At 43.1% G+C, this 16,031-nt stretch overlaps 1 protein-coding gene and 4 non-coding genes across 5 annotated transcripts; 1 reads left to right on the forward strand and 4 right to left on the reverse strand.

Moving 5' to 3' along the window:
• Positions 1–2,587: 2,587 nt before the first annotated feature.
• trnav-aac lies at positions 2,588–2,660 on the reverse strand. Its single transcript has one exon. It is a non-coding gene; the product is annotated as a tRNA-Val (tRNA).
• Positions 2,661–4,281: 1,621 nt separating this feature from the next.
• trnav-aac lies at positions 4,282–4,354 on the reverse strand. Its single transcript has one exon. It is a non-coding gene; the product is annotated as a tRNA-Val (tRNA).
• A 702-nt stretch (positions 4,355–5,056) lies between these two features.
• trnav-cac lies at positions 5,057–5,129 on the reverse strand. Its single transcript has one exon. It is a non-coding gene; the product is annotated as a tRNA-Val (tRNA).
• Positions 5,130–5,799: 670 nt separating this feature from the next.
• Positions 5,800–5,872, reverse strand: trnav-aac. Its single transcript has one exon. It is a non-coding gene; the product is annotated as a tRNA-Val (tRNA).
• A 2,605-nt stretch (positions 5,873–8,477) lies between these two features.
• On the forward strand, positions 8,478–15,759 carry znf346 (zinc finger protein 346). Its single transcript, XM_005923138.3, has 7 exons — positions 8,478–8,585; positions 10,146–10,249; positions 11,014–11,109; positions 11,842–11,989; positions 12,079–12,306; positions 12,435–12,534; positions 14,098–15,759. The coding sequence occupies exons 1-7, from the start codon at positions 8,528–8,530 to the stop codon at positions 14,297–14,299; spliced, it is 936 nt and encodes a 311-aa protein (XP_005923200.1). The 5' UTR covers positions 8,478–8,527; the 3' UTR covers positions 14,300–15,759.
• The last annotated feature ends 272 nt before the right edge of the window (positions 15,760–16,031 follow it).

Here is a 16,031-nt window from a genome sequence, read left to right on the forward strand (position 1 = left end):
GCTTAGAGAGTGCTTTGTAGTGAATCAGAATAGTCGACTCCCATTGAGCGAGAGCCGGCTCCTCACTTAATTTCCTTGCGCTGCTCAGCTGTCACGCAGCGACACACAGTGGCTCAGCCATGCTCAAATCCCTCCACATTGTGGATTATAATCTTCAGTTTGATGTTGCAATTTTATCTATATATAAAGTATAACTGAAACCAGTTACATATTTCCCATTCTTTAGACAGTTGCTGGAGGTGATCGCTATTTTGTCAGATGACTTTGGGGCCAGTCAGTACCATCATGTCAGCCCTCAAAAGCACACAAAAGTTAGTCTTTTTTGTCCCGGTCTTGGTCTTGGTCTCGCCTCAACTTGGTCTCGGTCTCGATACCCTCTGGTCTTGGTCTCGGATTAGGCGGTCTTGACTACAAGTCTACTCAGGCATTACATCTGTGGGTGTTGGTATATTGTGTGCATGATCAAGTTTGAACATGTTGCTTGAGCTCTGGGAAACCCGCACCGTTTAATCCCAGCATGAAGAAAAGGAAAAGTGTGCTTCAACTTTGACCTTTCACATGTCAGGCAAGCATGAAAACCACTACTCTATTTATGCTCCATTTAATCTTCTTGTTGCTTCTGTTCTTGAAGAGAGAGATCTAGAGAGGGAGAGGAAGACAGATCTCCCAATAAAAATACATTTTTAAAAAGCAGAATGGAGTTTTGCATCACAGAAAAAAAGGAAAACATTTTTTTTCTGTCAACCAGAAATGCAATTTTCAGCTTTTTGATTTATTACCTTTGAATCGCTCAGAATCAGAATCAGAAAAGGTTTTATTGCCAAATGTTGGGCAGGTTTACAACATTAGGAAATTGCTGCGGTACTTAGTGCAAAACATACTGTAAGACAAACACTTAAATAACTCATAAAAATAAAAATTAAAAGTGCTAAGCAGATTGATATATACATGTACGCAGGTAATGATCAGTGCAAAAATGGAACAGATGCAGAGAACACAGTATAGGGTTGTGTGCTTGTGGTGGGAAGAGTCATACGGTTATTGTTCATTAGTCCAACAGCAGAGGAGAAGAAACTGTTCTTATGGCAAGAGTTTCTGGTCCAAATGGACCGGAGCCTCCTGCCTGAAGGGAGCAGGTAAAACAGACTGTGTCCAGGGTGAGAAGGGTCAGCTGTGATCCGAGCTGCATGCCGCAGTGTCCTGGAGGTGTACAGGTCCTGCAGAAATGGGATTCTGCAGCCAATCACCTTCTCAGCAGAACGCACAACACGTTGCAGTCTCTGTTTGTCCCTCCAGCGACCACATGGTGATGGAGAAGATGTCGATGGACTTGATGATTGTAGAGTAGAATTGCATCATCGTCCGTGTTGGCTTGTTGCATTTCTTCAGCTGTCTCAGGAAGTACATCCTCTGCTGGGCCTTCTTTATGACGGAGGTGATGGTGGGCTCTCACTTAAGGTACTGGGTGATGGTGGTACCCAGGAAGCGGAATGAGTCCACAGTGGTGATGAGGGTGTCAGTCAGGATGATGGGGGAGAGTGGGGCTGTGTGCTTCCTAAAGTCCACAGTAATCTCCACTGTCTTCTGGGCATTCAGCACCAGGTTGTTGTGGCTGCACCAGGACACCAGACGTTTAACCTCCCTCCTGTAGACAGACTCATCCCCCGTCCGAGATGAGTCCGATAACAGTGGTGTCATCTGAAAACTTAATGACAGACTGGTGGTTGGAGGTGCAGCAGTTGGTGTACAGGGAGAAGATCAGAGGAGAAAGAACACAGACCCGGGGGGAGCCAGTGCTGATGGTCCAGGAGTCCGAGACATTCTTCCTCAGCCTCACATGCTGCTTCCTGTCTGTCAGGAAGTCAATGATCCACCGGCAGATGGGATCAGACACATTCATCTGGGAAAGCTTGTCTTGGAGATGGTCTGGAAGCATGGTTTTGAAACAAATAGGCACAAACAGGCTCCTGGCGTAGGTTCCCGGGGAGTCCAGATGCTGCAGGATGAAGTGTAGAGTCATGTTGATAGCATCATCTACAGACTTGTTGGCTCTGTATGCAAACTGCAGGGGTCCAGGAGGGGGGCCGTGAGGGTCTTGAGGTCTTGATCTCTGAAGGGGTGAACGTTCTTCTTCAGTGGAGAAGTCAAGCTGGGCAAGTTGTATTTTGCAGAAAGGATGGAAATTACTGTGGTGAACATGCCCTTTATGAAGAAGAAGGAACACGGGGTGACACAGAAGAGTGATTGAAGGTGTACACAGGAGGATATCTTATGCAGAAGGTGCAATGTGAAAGAGATGGGTGAGAATGTATCTAGGCAGCTGTAGGATGACTTTGGAAATTGAAAAGAGGAAGAGAATAAGAGGTGGAAGAAACTGGCCTGACTTCAGTGAGGGGTTGAGACAAGTTTTTGTTAGGAGAGTTACCAGATTGATACCTTAGGTTTCCAACAATCTTGTGAAAACTCTAAGCCTTATCTTAGGGGCTAATAACTATACAACATCTTAGGAGATTTACCATTTCACGTCATGGAATACTTAGGAAGACTGAAACTTTACTGTAGTTCTTTCAAGTAAACCAAATAAATATGTTTCCGCCCGGTTTCGAACCGGGGACCTTTCGCGTGTTAGGCGAACGTGATAACCACTACACTACGGAAACCAGCTTAGCTCTCGTGAAGGGATATTTTGAGAAGATGAATAACGTTTAAAGAAAATTGATCAGTCTAATATTGTATATTATATGGTCATACCCTGTTTGCTGTATTCATTTTCCATTTTTCATCTCGTCTCACACACGGACTGCGCAGATTTGCCTTAGTTATCGCTCTGTTAATACACTGCATATCATAGTAGGTGGCCATAATAATCACCTCACTATAAAAACTCTGTATAGCCTCGTAAAGTTGCACTATGCTGCAGAAAATATTATGCAACAGAAACTTCTAAAAGCATTCGCATTATCCAGAATATTGCCGCAGCAACTCTCCTTCGGTCTCCGTTGAGTGTTTGGTTAATAGTTATTTGTCTCCACCTAGTGGCTTACTCAGATTCAGCAGAAACTGTGATGTGCTGTGATAGCCTGAGTATCTGCGTTCCCATGACGTGAGAGGGAATACAGTTCGTGTTGAAGATGGGGCATCTACTGTCTGGAACTGTTGTCCAGTTTTGTAAACGTCCCTTGCCATCCACCCCCAAAGGTTCTCAATTGGATTTAGATCAGGGGAACACGTAGGATGGTCCAAAAGAGTGATGTTATTCACTTCAAAGAAGTCCCTTGTGTACTGTAGAATTGTCCTGTTTAAAAACCCAGTCGTTACCACACAGGCGAGGGCCCTCAGTCATGAGTGATGCTCTCTGCAACATCTGGACACAGCCAGCGGCCGTTTTACGCCCCTGCACCTCTTGAGGCTCAGTTGTTCTACTGAAGGAAAAAGCACTCAGACTACATGGTGTTCAACAACGTACGTTCAAAAAGGAAAGGTTTATTTGCCTTGCCATCAGAATGTCATGACAGTGTGACTACCTGACAGAAAATGACAATGAATCCACATTTTTGAACAGATTTGACCTTTCAAATGCATGCGATCCTAAACTTTTGATCAGCTGTCAAACAACCCGTTTTATTTTAAGCGTCATTTTCAATAAATTGCATGCTCAAAAAATTTTTAGTCTCACTTCCACTTCTTCTTGTTGCATGTTGAAGCTCTACTTGGAACCTTGTTATGATCCAACCATGCAAAATATGATATTTTGCCATTTTTCAAATGGTCTTGAACTTTGGTCGGGACTGTATCCCTAAATTTAGAGTCCCTAATCGCTCCTCACACTCCTGCCTTTCATTCTTTCTTACCATCTCCTACCTTCCTCCTCTCCTTTTACCTATTTTTAACCAGCAGTATAGTTTCTACAACACCCTGTTAGCCAGCAATAGTGGCTATTGTTGTTCAAGATTGCATCTTTCTTTATGATTTGCATGTCTGATTTGGCTAAGATTTTTGGATATGATTTTTTGACACAACTCTTCCTATTTATCCAAGATTGGGGGTGTGCTTGGAGTATACTGGATTGTGCTGTATTGCATGTGTTTAAAGATTAATGTTTAGTGTCTCATAGCCAGGCGTTGGGTGCTATATTAATATCGAGGATATTTTAAAAGGCTTCCATGAGGGAATTGAATTCAGTAAATCCCCACTGGGTGACCGTGGGTCAAATATGGCTTGTTACTTCAGTTAATAACGTAATGTTTATGAAAAGTGTGACTCAGGGAAACCAAATAAATATGTTTCCGCCCGGTTTCGAACCGGGGACCTTTCGCGTGTTAGGCGAACGTGATAACCACTACACTACGGAAACAACTCGTAAAAGCTCCAAGAGGTCACCGGGAACAGGTCAGTATAAAAATAAAAGCTCACAGTTAAAGTATTATCTACTAAACCTGTGTATTACATAGTCATACCCTGTCTGTAGCATTCATTCTTCATCTCGTCGGCACATACGGACTGCGCAAATTGACTTTATTTCCCGCAGAGTTAATACACTACTGTATACTGCTAAAACTCATATCACCGTAAAGCTGCACGATGCTGCAGAAATTATGCAACGGAAACTTCCAAATGCAGTTTCCATTAACCAGTATATTTCTACAGCAACTCTCCTTCCGTCTCCGTTGAGTTTTTTGTTAATAGTTATTTGTCTCCACCTAGTGACTGACTCAGATTCAACAGAAACACGTGTGACTGCGATCATTAAGAACAAATCGTATAAATGGTTGAATGTTGGAGAAAATCAGACAATAAGATATGATATAAACTGTGCTTACTGTGTAGTCTCAGTATTTGCTGTGACACAGATGGAAAGCATGGATCTGTCCTAGCAACAATTTAGGACCAGTGTGGACCCAATATCTGCGAGATGTGTTTCCAGCAACTTGTTGATGTCATGAAGAACCAAGGGAGATCTGAAGGCAATATGTACCTAATAAATTGTCAGGTGGCTGTTTAGTATTTTTGTGTTTTCTTGATAATGTGAAGAATTGTTATAAAGAAAAAGTACTAATGTTTCCGCCCGGTTTCGAACCGGGGACCTTTCGCGTGTGAGGCGAACGTGATAACCACTACACTACGGAAACTCGCTATGATGCGACTTTGTCGTTTTACAATAATATATATATACATGTCACGATCTAATATTGTCACACATGATTTGTCGACAAGCAAAAATACTCACTTTTATAAAGTTACAGGCCTGCTGTTGCGAAAATACAGTCCAAAAGACATGCTATATAGACATTTTCGAACCGGAAAGTCATTCAAGTCATACAAGTCGTTACAGAAGAGGATTAGGTCCACTGGAAAAAAAGGTGGGCACCTCTTTTTTCTTTTCCAGAATTCTGAGAAAAAAGCCAGAATCCTGAAGTTAGAACTTTAACTTTAATCTCAGAATTCTGACTTTTTTTTCGCAGAATTCTGAGGAAAAAAAGTCAGAATTCTCAGATTAAAGTCAGAATTCTGACTTTTTTCTGAGAAAAAGTCAGAATTCTGAAAAAAGTCAGAATTCTGAATTCTCAAATTAAAGTCAGAACTGTCGGTTCACAGTCAAAATTCTGACTTTTGGTATTCTGAGAAGAATACTGAGAGAAATTCTGAGAAGAATACTGGGAGAAAAAGTCGGAATTCTGAGTTTAATCTCAGAATTCTGGTAAGAAAAAAAAAGACATTCCCACTCCTTCTTTTCCCTGGGGCCCTAATACTCTTGCGTAGAAACGATACAACACACACAAAAAAAAAATAGACCTGACATGTTTCCGCCCGGTTTCGAACCGGGGACCTTTCGCGTGTTAGGCGAACGTGATAACCACTACACTACGGAAACCTCCACTACGTAGCCATCGAACAAACACGCAAAAACGAATACTACATACGGAAAATTTGTTTTTTAATGGCCCGAAAAAGAATCGAATGGCTTGTCATTTGTAACAAATCATTCTCCATTGTGGAGACCACTGCCTGGTATGGCTGCTACCGGGGAAATATTCCCACATGAGATGTGAATAAAAGGTATTTCTACAAGTGGTACTCCAGTACGGATATACGCAAGTCTAAACTGAGTGTGACAGCTAAGAAACAGGCTCAAATGCACTGAAAACTGTCTGTGCTGGCTGCCTGTTAGAGAACAGACCACTTATGTCTCTTATGTAGTCTGGAAGATAAGTGGATGATGGGGTGGGTGCAGTTTTCTCTGTGGTGGGGTTGGGTGGACTGTCCCGGGCTCTGTGGGGCCGGGTGGCGCTCCTGCACTGGGTCCCGGTCCGGATGGGCCTGGGCCCCCTTTCCCTGGCGGGTCGCGAAGTATGGGGATGCCTACTGGGGTCAGGGGGGGAGCTGGCCCCAGGGAGAGGTCACTTGCCCCTCCCTTCCTTCCCTCCCCATCTCCAGCTGCCTCCCTCTTCCCGCTCCACCACAACCACCCACACATGCAGGGCCTTGGAGTAGGGGTGTGTCACCAGGGTGCAGAGGAGGCAACCCCCCCTCTGTCCCCTTCTGGCTGCCTCTGCCTCAATTTTATCCCACAACTTAGACATTCACATCACTCACACTCTCATTAAACACATACATATAGGATTTTGGGGGTGGGCACACTACACGGAATCCAAATTACCATCAGGGTGTACACCTCACCCCTGGCATCGTTGCCCACCTCTCAATTTTAAATACACATAGACATTGAGGGCTAGCAGGAGGGGCTATGCGCTTACCTGCTGCTCTCTGGCAGGTAGCTCCATGCCCTCCTGGGTTTTAAATGCACCTTAGAACACACATGCATCAACACTACAATGAGCGGGTGGAGGGAGGTTTGTAGTCTTCTCTCACCCCCGTTCTCTGCGGCCTGCTGGAGCGGGGGGCTAGGAGGAGGAGTTGGCCGTCCGACTGGGGTCTGGAATGTGGGGCCTCCCTGCTGCTGCGGAGTCGGGTCGCTCTGCTTCTCCCCACCACAGGGAAAAGAGTAACACCACCTGGGTCTGGGTGCAGTTCCCCCCTCCAGGGGCAAGGGTACCTAGGGATTGAGAGTAACGTAGTTTCTATTCTCTGTATGTCCTGTACATGTGGCAGAATTGACAATAAAGGTGACTTTAAAGGTGACAATAAAGGTGACAATAAAGGTGACTTTGACTTTGACCCAGTTCGTAGAGTACGCTTGGGGTGTGATCGTGTGTACAGCGTCTGTGTGTGCCTGTATGTCTGTGTCTATATGTCAGGTTGGGTATATGTTGTTACGATATTACTTCAGGGAGCAGACATGACACCGTCTTAGGTTTTAGCCATCACTTTTTTATTATCCCCACACCACCCTCCGGTGGCTTCCACATGAACTGCACCTTAAACAACAACTGTTCACTCATATCATGACATATGTCACCTTTCTGGGGATATCTCAGGCCCTCCAAGGTTTGGAGGCCTATCTCCCCCCACCACTTCCCCTGCCGGTGGCGGACTCCCTCAGACATCGGTGCGTTGGTGGTTCTTTGTGTCCGGGGATGGGCGTCCGGGTACACACCGGCTCACTCCTTGGCGGCCGCTTGTCGGGGCCTGGGGCCTGGGGCTCGCTCGGGCCCCTTGGAGGTGGGGTGCCCCCGGCCTCTCGGCCTGGGGCTCGGTCACTCAGGCACAGCTGGGGGCCGGCGGAGCTCACGGGCGCGTCACTGCAACTCCCCCTGGCTTCTGCTCCGCGGCTGCTGGGCGAGCCCTCATCTGGGACTCTCCTCAGCTCTTACTGGAACAGTGGCGCGGCTGCCCCTCTGTTGGTCTTCCGTGGTCTCTTGTGTTCTGGGGGCCTCTGGATGTCTGGAGTTTTGATCTCCTCCATACCCGCTTCACACCCTGGAGGACGGGGCTGTGGCCCCCCCACACTCCCTAGCAGATCATTACATGGAGAAACCTTTGGAATGCAAGCATGCTGATCCACACAGGTATGCACACAGGTGTACACATGGGTATTCACAGACGCGGACTAAAGCTTTCTTGGCTGCTGCCTCAAAGCACACTGTGTTCTGTTGATCTTATGTGCTGCACAATAATGTTTAATATTTAGTATTTAGTGTCATATTCCCATATATCATTGTGATGTTGTTCATTCTATTACTCTCGTTTTCTTCTGCTTGTTTTCTTTTTTCTTTCTCAACAGGTGATCCAGGTGATCGATATATTTTGCTGTTTTTCTTTCCCTCTTTCTTTCTCCCCTTCTTTCCCTCAGTCAAGTCTGTCCCGTATTCAGCAAGTGAAAATAAAATAAACAATAAAAGGTGACTCAAATGGACCATTACGGCAAGGCTGGGATGGTCAGTTTGGTAAAGTAAATCCGTTGGGCATCTTTCTTCGCCTTTAGACAATAATTCTGATGGCAAAAGAGCCAAACGGGACAGGCAAAAAAAGAAAAAAAAATAGAGAACAGACCACAGTGGGAAGTCCTTTTCCTCTGCCTGTGAGTTGCGCATGCGTAGTAGGACGCCGCTGGCTGTGAGTAGAATCTATGGCCGTCGCGATGCAGACCGACGATTTTCCTTACTTACCTTCGGGACCAGCAGAGAGTATGTGCTGTTTATTTAACAGTTTAACGTGTGTTTTAGAAGAAAAGGGCGCAGTTGCACTGTGTAAAAGCCCTCCCTGTTATAGCTTAAAATACCGGCGCTGTTGTTACCTTCGCAAAGCTAACGTTAGCCGGTACTTAAGCAATAAGCGCATCGAGTTGCTAAAATGTGCTATGCTAGCTGTAGCCGTTTCGGCTCCAAGGTCGACAAGAGCACGTCTGCATCCGATGTTGCTTTTCAGTGACTGTGAAACATTTCGCCTGAATGGTTACTAATATGGACAGAGGGAGGCATCTTTGGCTTGGGATCAGCTGAAATGCGTCTTTCACGCCATGCGGATTGCACTTCTGCTGGTCTTGCTTGTGTGTTTAGTAATGCAAGCAAGATACATGTGAGATTTCAGCTCGGGACAGTGTCATAACCGCAAGTGTATGAATTATCTAAAGTATTTGTTTTAAATTTATGCGTGTCAATATCCGATTCGATGTATTTCCAGATAGTTATCCAGGGTGTACACCTTAGTGTACATACTCTTTATGTTAGTCTTGGAGAGTCTGTTTTGTTTGTTTCCCCCCCCCCCATCTACTTTGGAAAGGATGCCACGACCATCCAGTGTGTTTTCTTTGGTGGACATACCGATTTTTTTCTCCAGTATGTTCTTTCAGTCTCGGAATACATCAAATCGTTGATTGGGCGACTTATATTCCCACTATACACTCTTTGCAGCCTAAATGGAAATTGTGACTGCGATCCAACCACAGATTCAATTGTCCATTTACTTTTGGTGCCTCGAAAAAGACTGGCTTTGTAATTCCTAAAACCTTTCCACAGTTTGGCTATGAAATGATAATAAAAAAAAACTGCAGTTTTTTTCCCTTCTGATCCTTTTTCCATTTTGGTTCCAAATTCCACATGAGCATTGCAGCGTCTTCTGTTGAGGTCCTGTCATGTTCAAAGCTGTGAGGAGTGTTTGCATAACAAGACGCCCAAGTCTGAATAACAAAAAGCTGTGACTTTAACAGGATTCTGAATCCTCTAATGTGACACATTCAGATTGTAAATGCTTAAAAATACACTGTGCTCCTACATGTGTAAAGACGATGTGACGTGTCATGCCATCCTCCTACAGAGCTGTAACCAACCAATTCGGCTGCCTGTCACGATAATACACCACCTGTTTAAAAAAAATTATTTATACATATATATTTTACTTTTGAGATATCAATGTGAATTAGTGATCTGCTTGGTATGAGCCAAGAATGACTAAGACTAAAAATGTTGTTCACAGATGTTTGCACAGGCATTGCCATAAACCCATAGGCAAGATAATAGTTAATCCAGAAAATTGTTTGTATTTTCCATAACACTATTAAATAAAACCAACACAAAATAGTGCATTTAAGCTCCTACATCCTTGGTAAGTAAAAGGAGTAGCTCGAGCAGATATGTTGTTTGAACTGCTGCCACAAATAGTCTCTTCACGTTGTGTTATAATTGCATTTTCCCAGATGATGTAACCTGATTTGAAGTTTCTCTCTCTCCCTTTCCCCTCCTTTGCAGTAAATAAGATGATAAAGGAGCATGGCGACCTGTTTTCTGACTCCCAGTGTAAAGTCTGCAGTGCTGTCCTAATTTCTGAATCTCAGAAGTTGACTCATTATCAGGTCAGTGAGCCCACGGTCTGCTGCGTGCTGCTGTGTTGGTGTCAGGGGACTTAGCTTTCATTAGATGGTGCTACAGTTTTCAGGAACGAGAGAAAAAGTGCACACTTATCACTTTTTAAGGTGTTATTATTGAATAGACTTGGCACTACATTAAAAGTTTATTTAAGCTGTAATAGCACATCATCATAAGGCTGTCCAGTAAATCACAAATATAGCAAAAGAGGGCAGAAGGGCTGTCCAACCAGCTGAGAGTAAGTGGACCTTTGGCCACACTGTTGACCAGATGTTTACTGTGATGCACTTCTCTTTTTTTCCCTGCTGTAAAGTGGATGATGAAGAGGAGACAATTCTAAGTTATTCTAAATTTTGACAAACCTGCAGATGTAAACAGCTTTTCAAATACTAATATTTAGTTTAAGTAAAATGATTGTACATTGTTTGATTTATACATTCATTTGTGATTGCTGGCTCTCATTGCAAAGAACCAAGCTGAAGAAAAGAAGGAAATACTTACATCTAAAACCGTGTAGTTGCAACTTACATCTAAAACCGTGTAGTTGCAGTGTTTGGCATTTATTGTGTAGTAAATTAGCAGTAGTAGATTGATGTCGATCCATAAATGCAACACTGAAATGGTTATATTAAATACAGTTATATTTGAGTTGAAATATTGATATGTTAAAGTTTGGAGACATAAATGTGTTAGAAATGTGCAGTGAATGTTTGTGTCCACTGTGGAATAAACATTGTGCTTGTCCTTTCAGAGCAAGAAGCATGCCAACAAAGTGCGGCGCTATCTTTCCATCCAAAATGAAAAAGAGCCAGCACTCAAAAAGCTGAAGCCCTTAACGTCTGACAGCGTGAGTAAAAAGTAGAGAACTCAAACCAGCACAAAGAAAACTTTTTATGAGTCACTATTACCTCGCCAACGATAAATCTGAAACAAAGTACTTTTAGAGATATCTTTGATCTTGAGCAGTTGGCTCTCCCAGTGTGTCTTGCACTTTTTCAGCGGGAGGTTTGTGTATTTTAAGACCATCAGTGAATGTTCCAGTCATATCTGCCTGCTCTTCAGTTTATATAAAACCTGCTCACAGCAGCTAGCTGGGGCTGTCAGGTTTTCAAAAATTGTGATGAAATTATTCAGATGAATTTAACACAGTCTAAATAGTTTATCCTGAAATGCTCCCCAGCAGTCGTGGAGCACACTGAGAATTATTTCATGATTGCTTCATTCACCATCAGGATGCCTAAACTAGGACTAGACTAGGATGTCCTCATGAACTGGGGGAATAGTTACAGCCATGTCCCACCGGTAGGAGGCCCAGGACAGGACACTCTACAGAGATTATGTCTCTCGGCTGGTTTGGGAATGCTCAGGTTGCTGGGGTACAGAATCTGAGTATCTCTGCCTAAATTGCTGCCTCTACAACCTGAATCTGTATAAGGGTTGATGTGTAGATAGGTGGATCTTTTATTCAGAGATCAATTATTAAGTCATACAAGTTGTGGAAATTAAACTTGCTGATAATCTACTGAAGGTTGAGGCTTTTTTTTGCAGTAAAATTTGATTGATTTATGTTCCTGTGCAGGACTGTAACAATGGAGACACAGACCGGTTTAAGGTGTGTCATGTATGTAACATGACCTTCTCTGCTCCAGTAGTGGCTGAGTCTCACTATCAGGGCAAAGTTCACGCCAAGAACCTGAGGTTGAAAGCAGTTGGACCTCAAGCTCTAGGTATTTAGATTTTGGTTTTATTTCATGTGTGTATCCTTTATGTTACCCTTTTATGAAGTCTTTTTTAAATTCTATGTCTTCTTCTGCAGTAAACTCCCAAATAGCGCCAACTCCTCAACTAAAGAAGAAACCTGCAGATGATTCAAGCGGCACTCCAGTGACAGGAAACAACAACAATCCAGACCGTTTCTGCTCCATATGTCAGGCCTCATTTAACAACCCGCTCATGGCCCAGCAGCACTATGTAGGCAAGAAGCATAGAAAACAGATGACAAAGCTTAAACTGATGGAGACGTACGGGCCATCCACAGCACCAGGTCCGATTGCAGAAGCATGAGTTTGTGCAGTTCTGTTTTGTTTTTAAAAAAACAACAACAACTAAACTTTCAATATGCAATAAGAGCACATTGTTTGAAATTATTCCCTACTTTTCATTGATCTACAGCTTCCACAATAAATGGCTATCCATGCACCATCTGCAACATTGAACTGAACTCTGTGGAGCAGTATCAGTCACATATCAGCGGAGCCAAGCATAAGAATCAGTAAGTACAACACTGGGGTTAGTTTTGTTTTGAAAACAGAACTTTTTGGCACCATGTGGTTACCACAAAGAATCCACAGAGTCCTCAAACGAGCAAACAGAACATAACATAGCTACTTTTCTGTTGGCTGTGTACGTGTTTGCTTCTCTCCTACTCTCTACTCTCACTCATTCTGCATTTTGATATAGCCGAATTCACAATAAATCTTTTATCACATACACATTTTCTGTTCCTGTTGCCAGAAAACAAGATGACAATGAAATGCTGATTGATTGATTTCTTTTATTTATTTATATTTTAGCACAGCCCAGAAACTACAGGGCGCCATAACACTAACTAGTCCACTTTGTTCTGCTGTGACATCAGACAAACCCTACACTCACATGTGTTAAAAACAAAGACTGCTGAGAACTGGGCTGTATGTAAAATTAAAGTTATTGCTCAAAGAGAAAGTTAACACACCATGGAGCTGGAGCCATAGCAGTTAAGTGTGGCAGTATATACCAAAAGAGCTGAGTAGCTCCCGTTGGCTGCATCTCAGGGTTACACACAGACCTGAAGGCAAGCAGCTGTTCCAGTTTGAGTTAAAGTTACAGACACTGAAACTGAGCCCGAAACCAGGCATATAGAAACATATTATACAAAATGATATATATCGTGGTATTTTGCGTTGGAATTTCAGATATAGAATCAGGGCACCGGTGAGACTAATATTAATATAGGAAACTAACTTGGTGCTGCAGCCTCACAGCAAGAATGTTTCTGGTTCGAACTTACCAGATCTGATATGTCTCTGTGTTAACCCTGAAATAGACTGACACCCTTTCAGGGTGTACCCTGCCTCTTGCCTAATAATAGCATCCATTCATTTTCTTCTTCTTATCTGGTTTGTGGGGTCCGAAGCCTAAGCAGAAGAGCCCAGACCTTCCTCTCCCCAGCCACCTCCTCCAGCTCTCGTCTGGCCTTGGTCTACCCCAGAGCCTTTCCCAGGAGGCATCCTTGTTAGATGCCCAATCCATCTCAGCTGGCTCCTTTCAAATTTACCAGTGTAACCCTCCCTGGGATAGGGTTACCAGCCCCCCACCCCACCCTTCAGCCAGGGGAGGGAGCAGCATCTGGTGGCCTGGCCCGTCCTTTTGAAGCCCCACCACCCACAGGGGGCGCTGTAGGGGTAGGGTGCAGTGTGTGTCAGGTGGCAGTCGCGGCCTGATCCAGCTGTTGAGGCTGGCCATCTGACCTTTTGAAAAAATAGTAACAAAACTGAAACGAGTAAAGCCGGCACAGAAATTAAAAGTAAACTGAAAAATAAAAATAAATACAAAACCATCAAACCACAGATGGAAGACAGTGGACAGTCTCCATTCTTTACTTGACCACAAAGAAGTCCTTTACATATTGTGGACCCTGTCTTCTCTGTGGCAGGGACTAAGCTAAAGCACCAACACCCACATGAAGAAGTGCATTTTTGAGACCCAAGTTGATGGTGCACAGCTAAAACATGTAGACAACACATCCTCTGGAAAAAGAGAAATGTCCTAAAAATAATTTTCTTTTATTTCAAAGAGTGAAGAAATCGAGCCTGAAGATCACAGAGAACAAACACCCGGCAGATCAATCGTACAGCAGCGATAACCAGTATGCTGCCCCCGATGACCAGTACCTGCCCGAGGAGGAGCAGTTTGGCAGAGACGACAACTACGTAGGCGGAAATAACCAGTATGCTCCAGAGGACACGGCGTACACAGAGGAGTACCAGTACACTTGAGGCTGGACTGGGATGGACTAAAGAGGTTTCAGTCAGGACTTGGAATGACACACAACAACCAGCCCCTTTAACGTATTAACAAAAAATCAACCTCTATGAACCTTCAGCTCCTGTCAGTCTCTTCTGAGTAGGTGTTTCCCTGGAACAGAGTAATGTAGCTTTGGATACTGGAACAACATTTTGAGTTTCTCACCGAAAAGGTTTTTTTTCTCTTTTTGTTTGTTTGTTTTTATTTATTTCTCTTTAAATGGAAAAAAAAGAAGCTTTTCACTCATGGAAAGTTATTTAACCCTTCAGTGCGTGATAAAGGAAGTGTAGTTCAACATCCGGGCTTAGTGTACAAACACCAAACACTAACAGGGGAAAGTCTGCTTTGAAACTTTTGTCTTAAGGGTTGGCAGCAGTCATCCCATGTTTATCCCTAAACTAACCCGTATTAACATCTCATACCTGAGCCACATGCAAGCAGTGAACTCTACAAAGCAAAGCAGCTTCATACTTCTCATGTCACCTCTTCGGTTTGATTTGTAGCTCCTGTAAATGCATTTATTGAGACACGCGCCTTTTTCATGTCTCAAGACACAGTAACTTAGTCAAACTGAGGCTTTATGTCTGGATTTAACAGACTAAAGCTGATGTTTTAATGTCCTGGACAAAGCTGATATTATTGTTCAAGTGGCCCACAGTTTTTCTTTTTTATTCCCCTTGTCTTGGTAGCTGCAGTTTTTACTGTAAAAACACAAGAGTAGGTGAGCCTCAATTAGATAATTTTAGTACTTCAAATGGTATCCAAATGTGTCAACAACCATTGTATTCAAAGTATTTGATTATTATTATTGTTTTATAAAACATTATCTCTCTAGACTTTAAGCATACAAATGTTATCATGCAAAGTTTGAACATCATCACTGACTTTTGAAACAAAGTATAATTTTCTTTTTTTGTACTGTTTAGTTAGTCTAATTTTCTTTAAGAGTGTGAGGTTATTAATTATCCCAAGTGTCCAAACTCTGTAGAGACTGATAGATGCTTTCTGAGCTCTGTAACTACTGTCAGTAGCAGAGATCACAGTATTTACCAAGGAGAAGAAAAGAGTGATGTCAAATTAGGAAGTGATGTCAACATAAGAATGACAATAACGTTTTATTAGTCTGCTTTTCCTCATAAAGAATTGGTTCAATATTTTAATAATGAATGTCTTCAACTTTTTGGCTAAAGGGAAAAAAAGATTTTGTTTGGATGTAATTTATACCAAGAGGGCTTGTGCATACTGTACAGTACATCCTGTATTTAAAAAGCAAAAAAGAAAACAACAAACGTGGGCTTTTTGTTTTTACCCTCATCGTTTGAGTGTTCTGTGTTTTTGTGATTAAGATTTGCTTTCGATGAGTTATGTATCGCTGAGGGTACAAAAAAATGCTGCAAAGGTGTGTATAAAGTAGAGACATGTTTTAAAAGAGCTCACAGTTTCATGAGTCTTTTCAAGAAGGAGGAACACAAAGGAGATTAATGTCGGGAAATAAAATGATTAAATGCATCTGCTTCTAAAAAGCAAAATCAGTGATGTGTGAGGGCACGGCTCAGTGAAGAAATGTGCATGTAGGTGTGAGGTGAGGTAGGGGAAAAACAAAATCACAAGGGAGACGAGTGTCTGGAGACTGCACAGACCGGCAGCATCAGTGTGGCTCGCACCCTGTTATCCACTCTAAAAGAAGGAAGGAGTTTAATCCAG

This window comes from Haplochromis burtoni, unplaced genomic scaffold (genome assembly GCF_018398535.1).
Source record: "Haplochromis burtoni strain Fernald_Lab_line unplaced genomic scaffold, NCSU_Asbu1 Contig_66, whole genome shotgun sequence".
Lineage (NCBI taxonomy): Eukaryota > Metazoa > Chordata > Actinopteri > Cichliformes > Cichlidae > Haplochromis > Haplochromis burtoni.

Excerpts from the sequence above, each read along its gene's own strand:
- znf346 (XM_005923138.3), top strand. The coding sequence starts at position 8,528 with ATGGCCGTCGCGATGCAGACCGACGATTTTCCTTACTTACCTTCGGGA. Across the intron at positions 10,250-11,013 it reads AGAAGTTGACTCATTATCAG|AGCAAGAAGCATGCCAACAA; the intron begins GTCAGTGAGCCC and ends TTGTCCTTTCAG. Across the intron at positions 11,990-12,078 it reads AGTTGGACCTCAAGCTCTAG|TAAACTCCCAAATAGCGCCA; the intron begins GTATTTAGATTT and ends CTTCTTCTGCAG.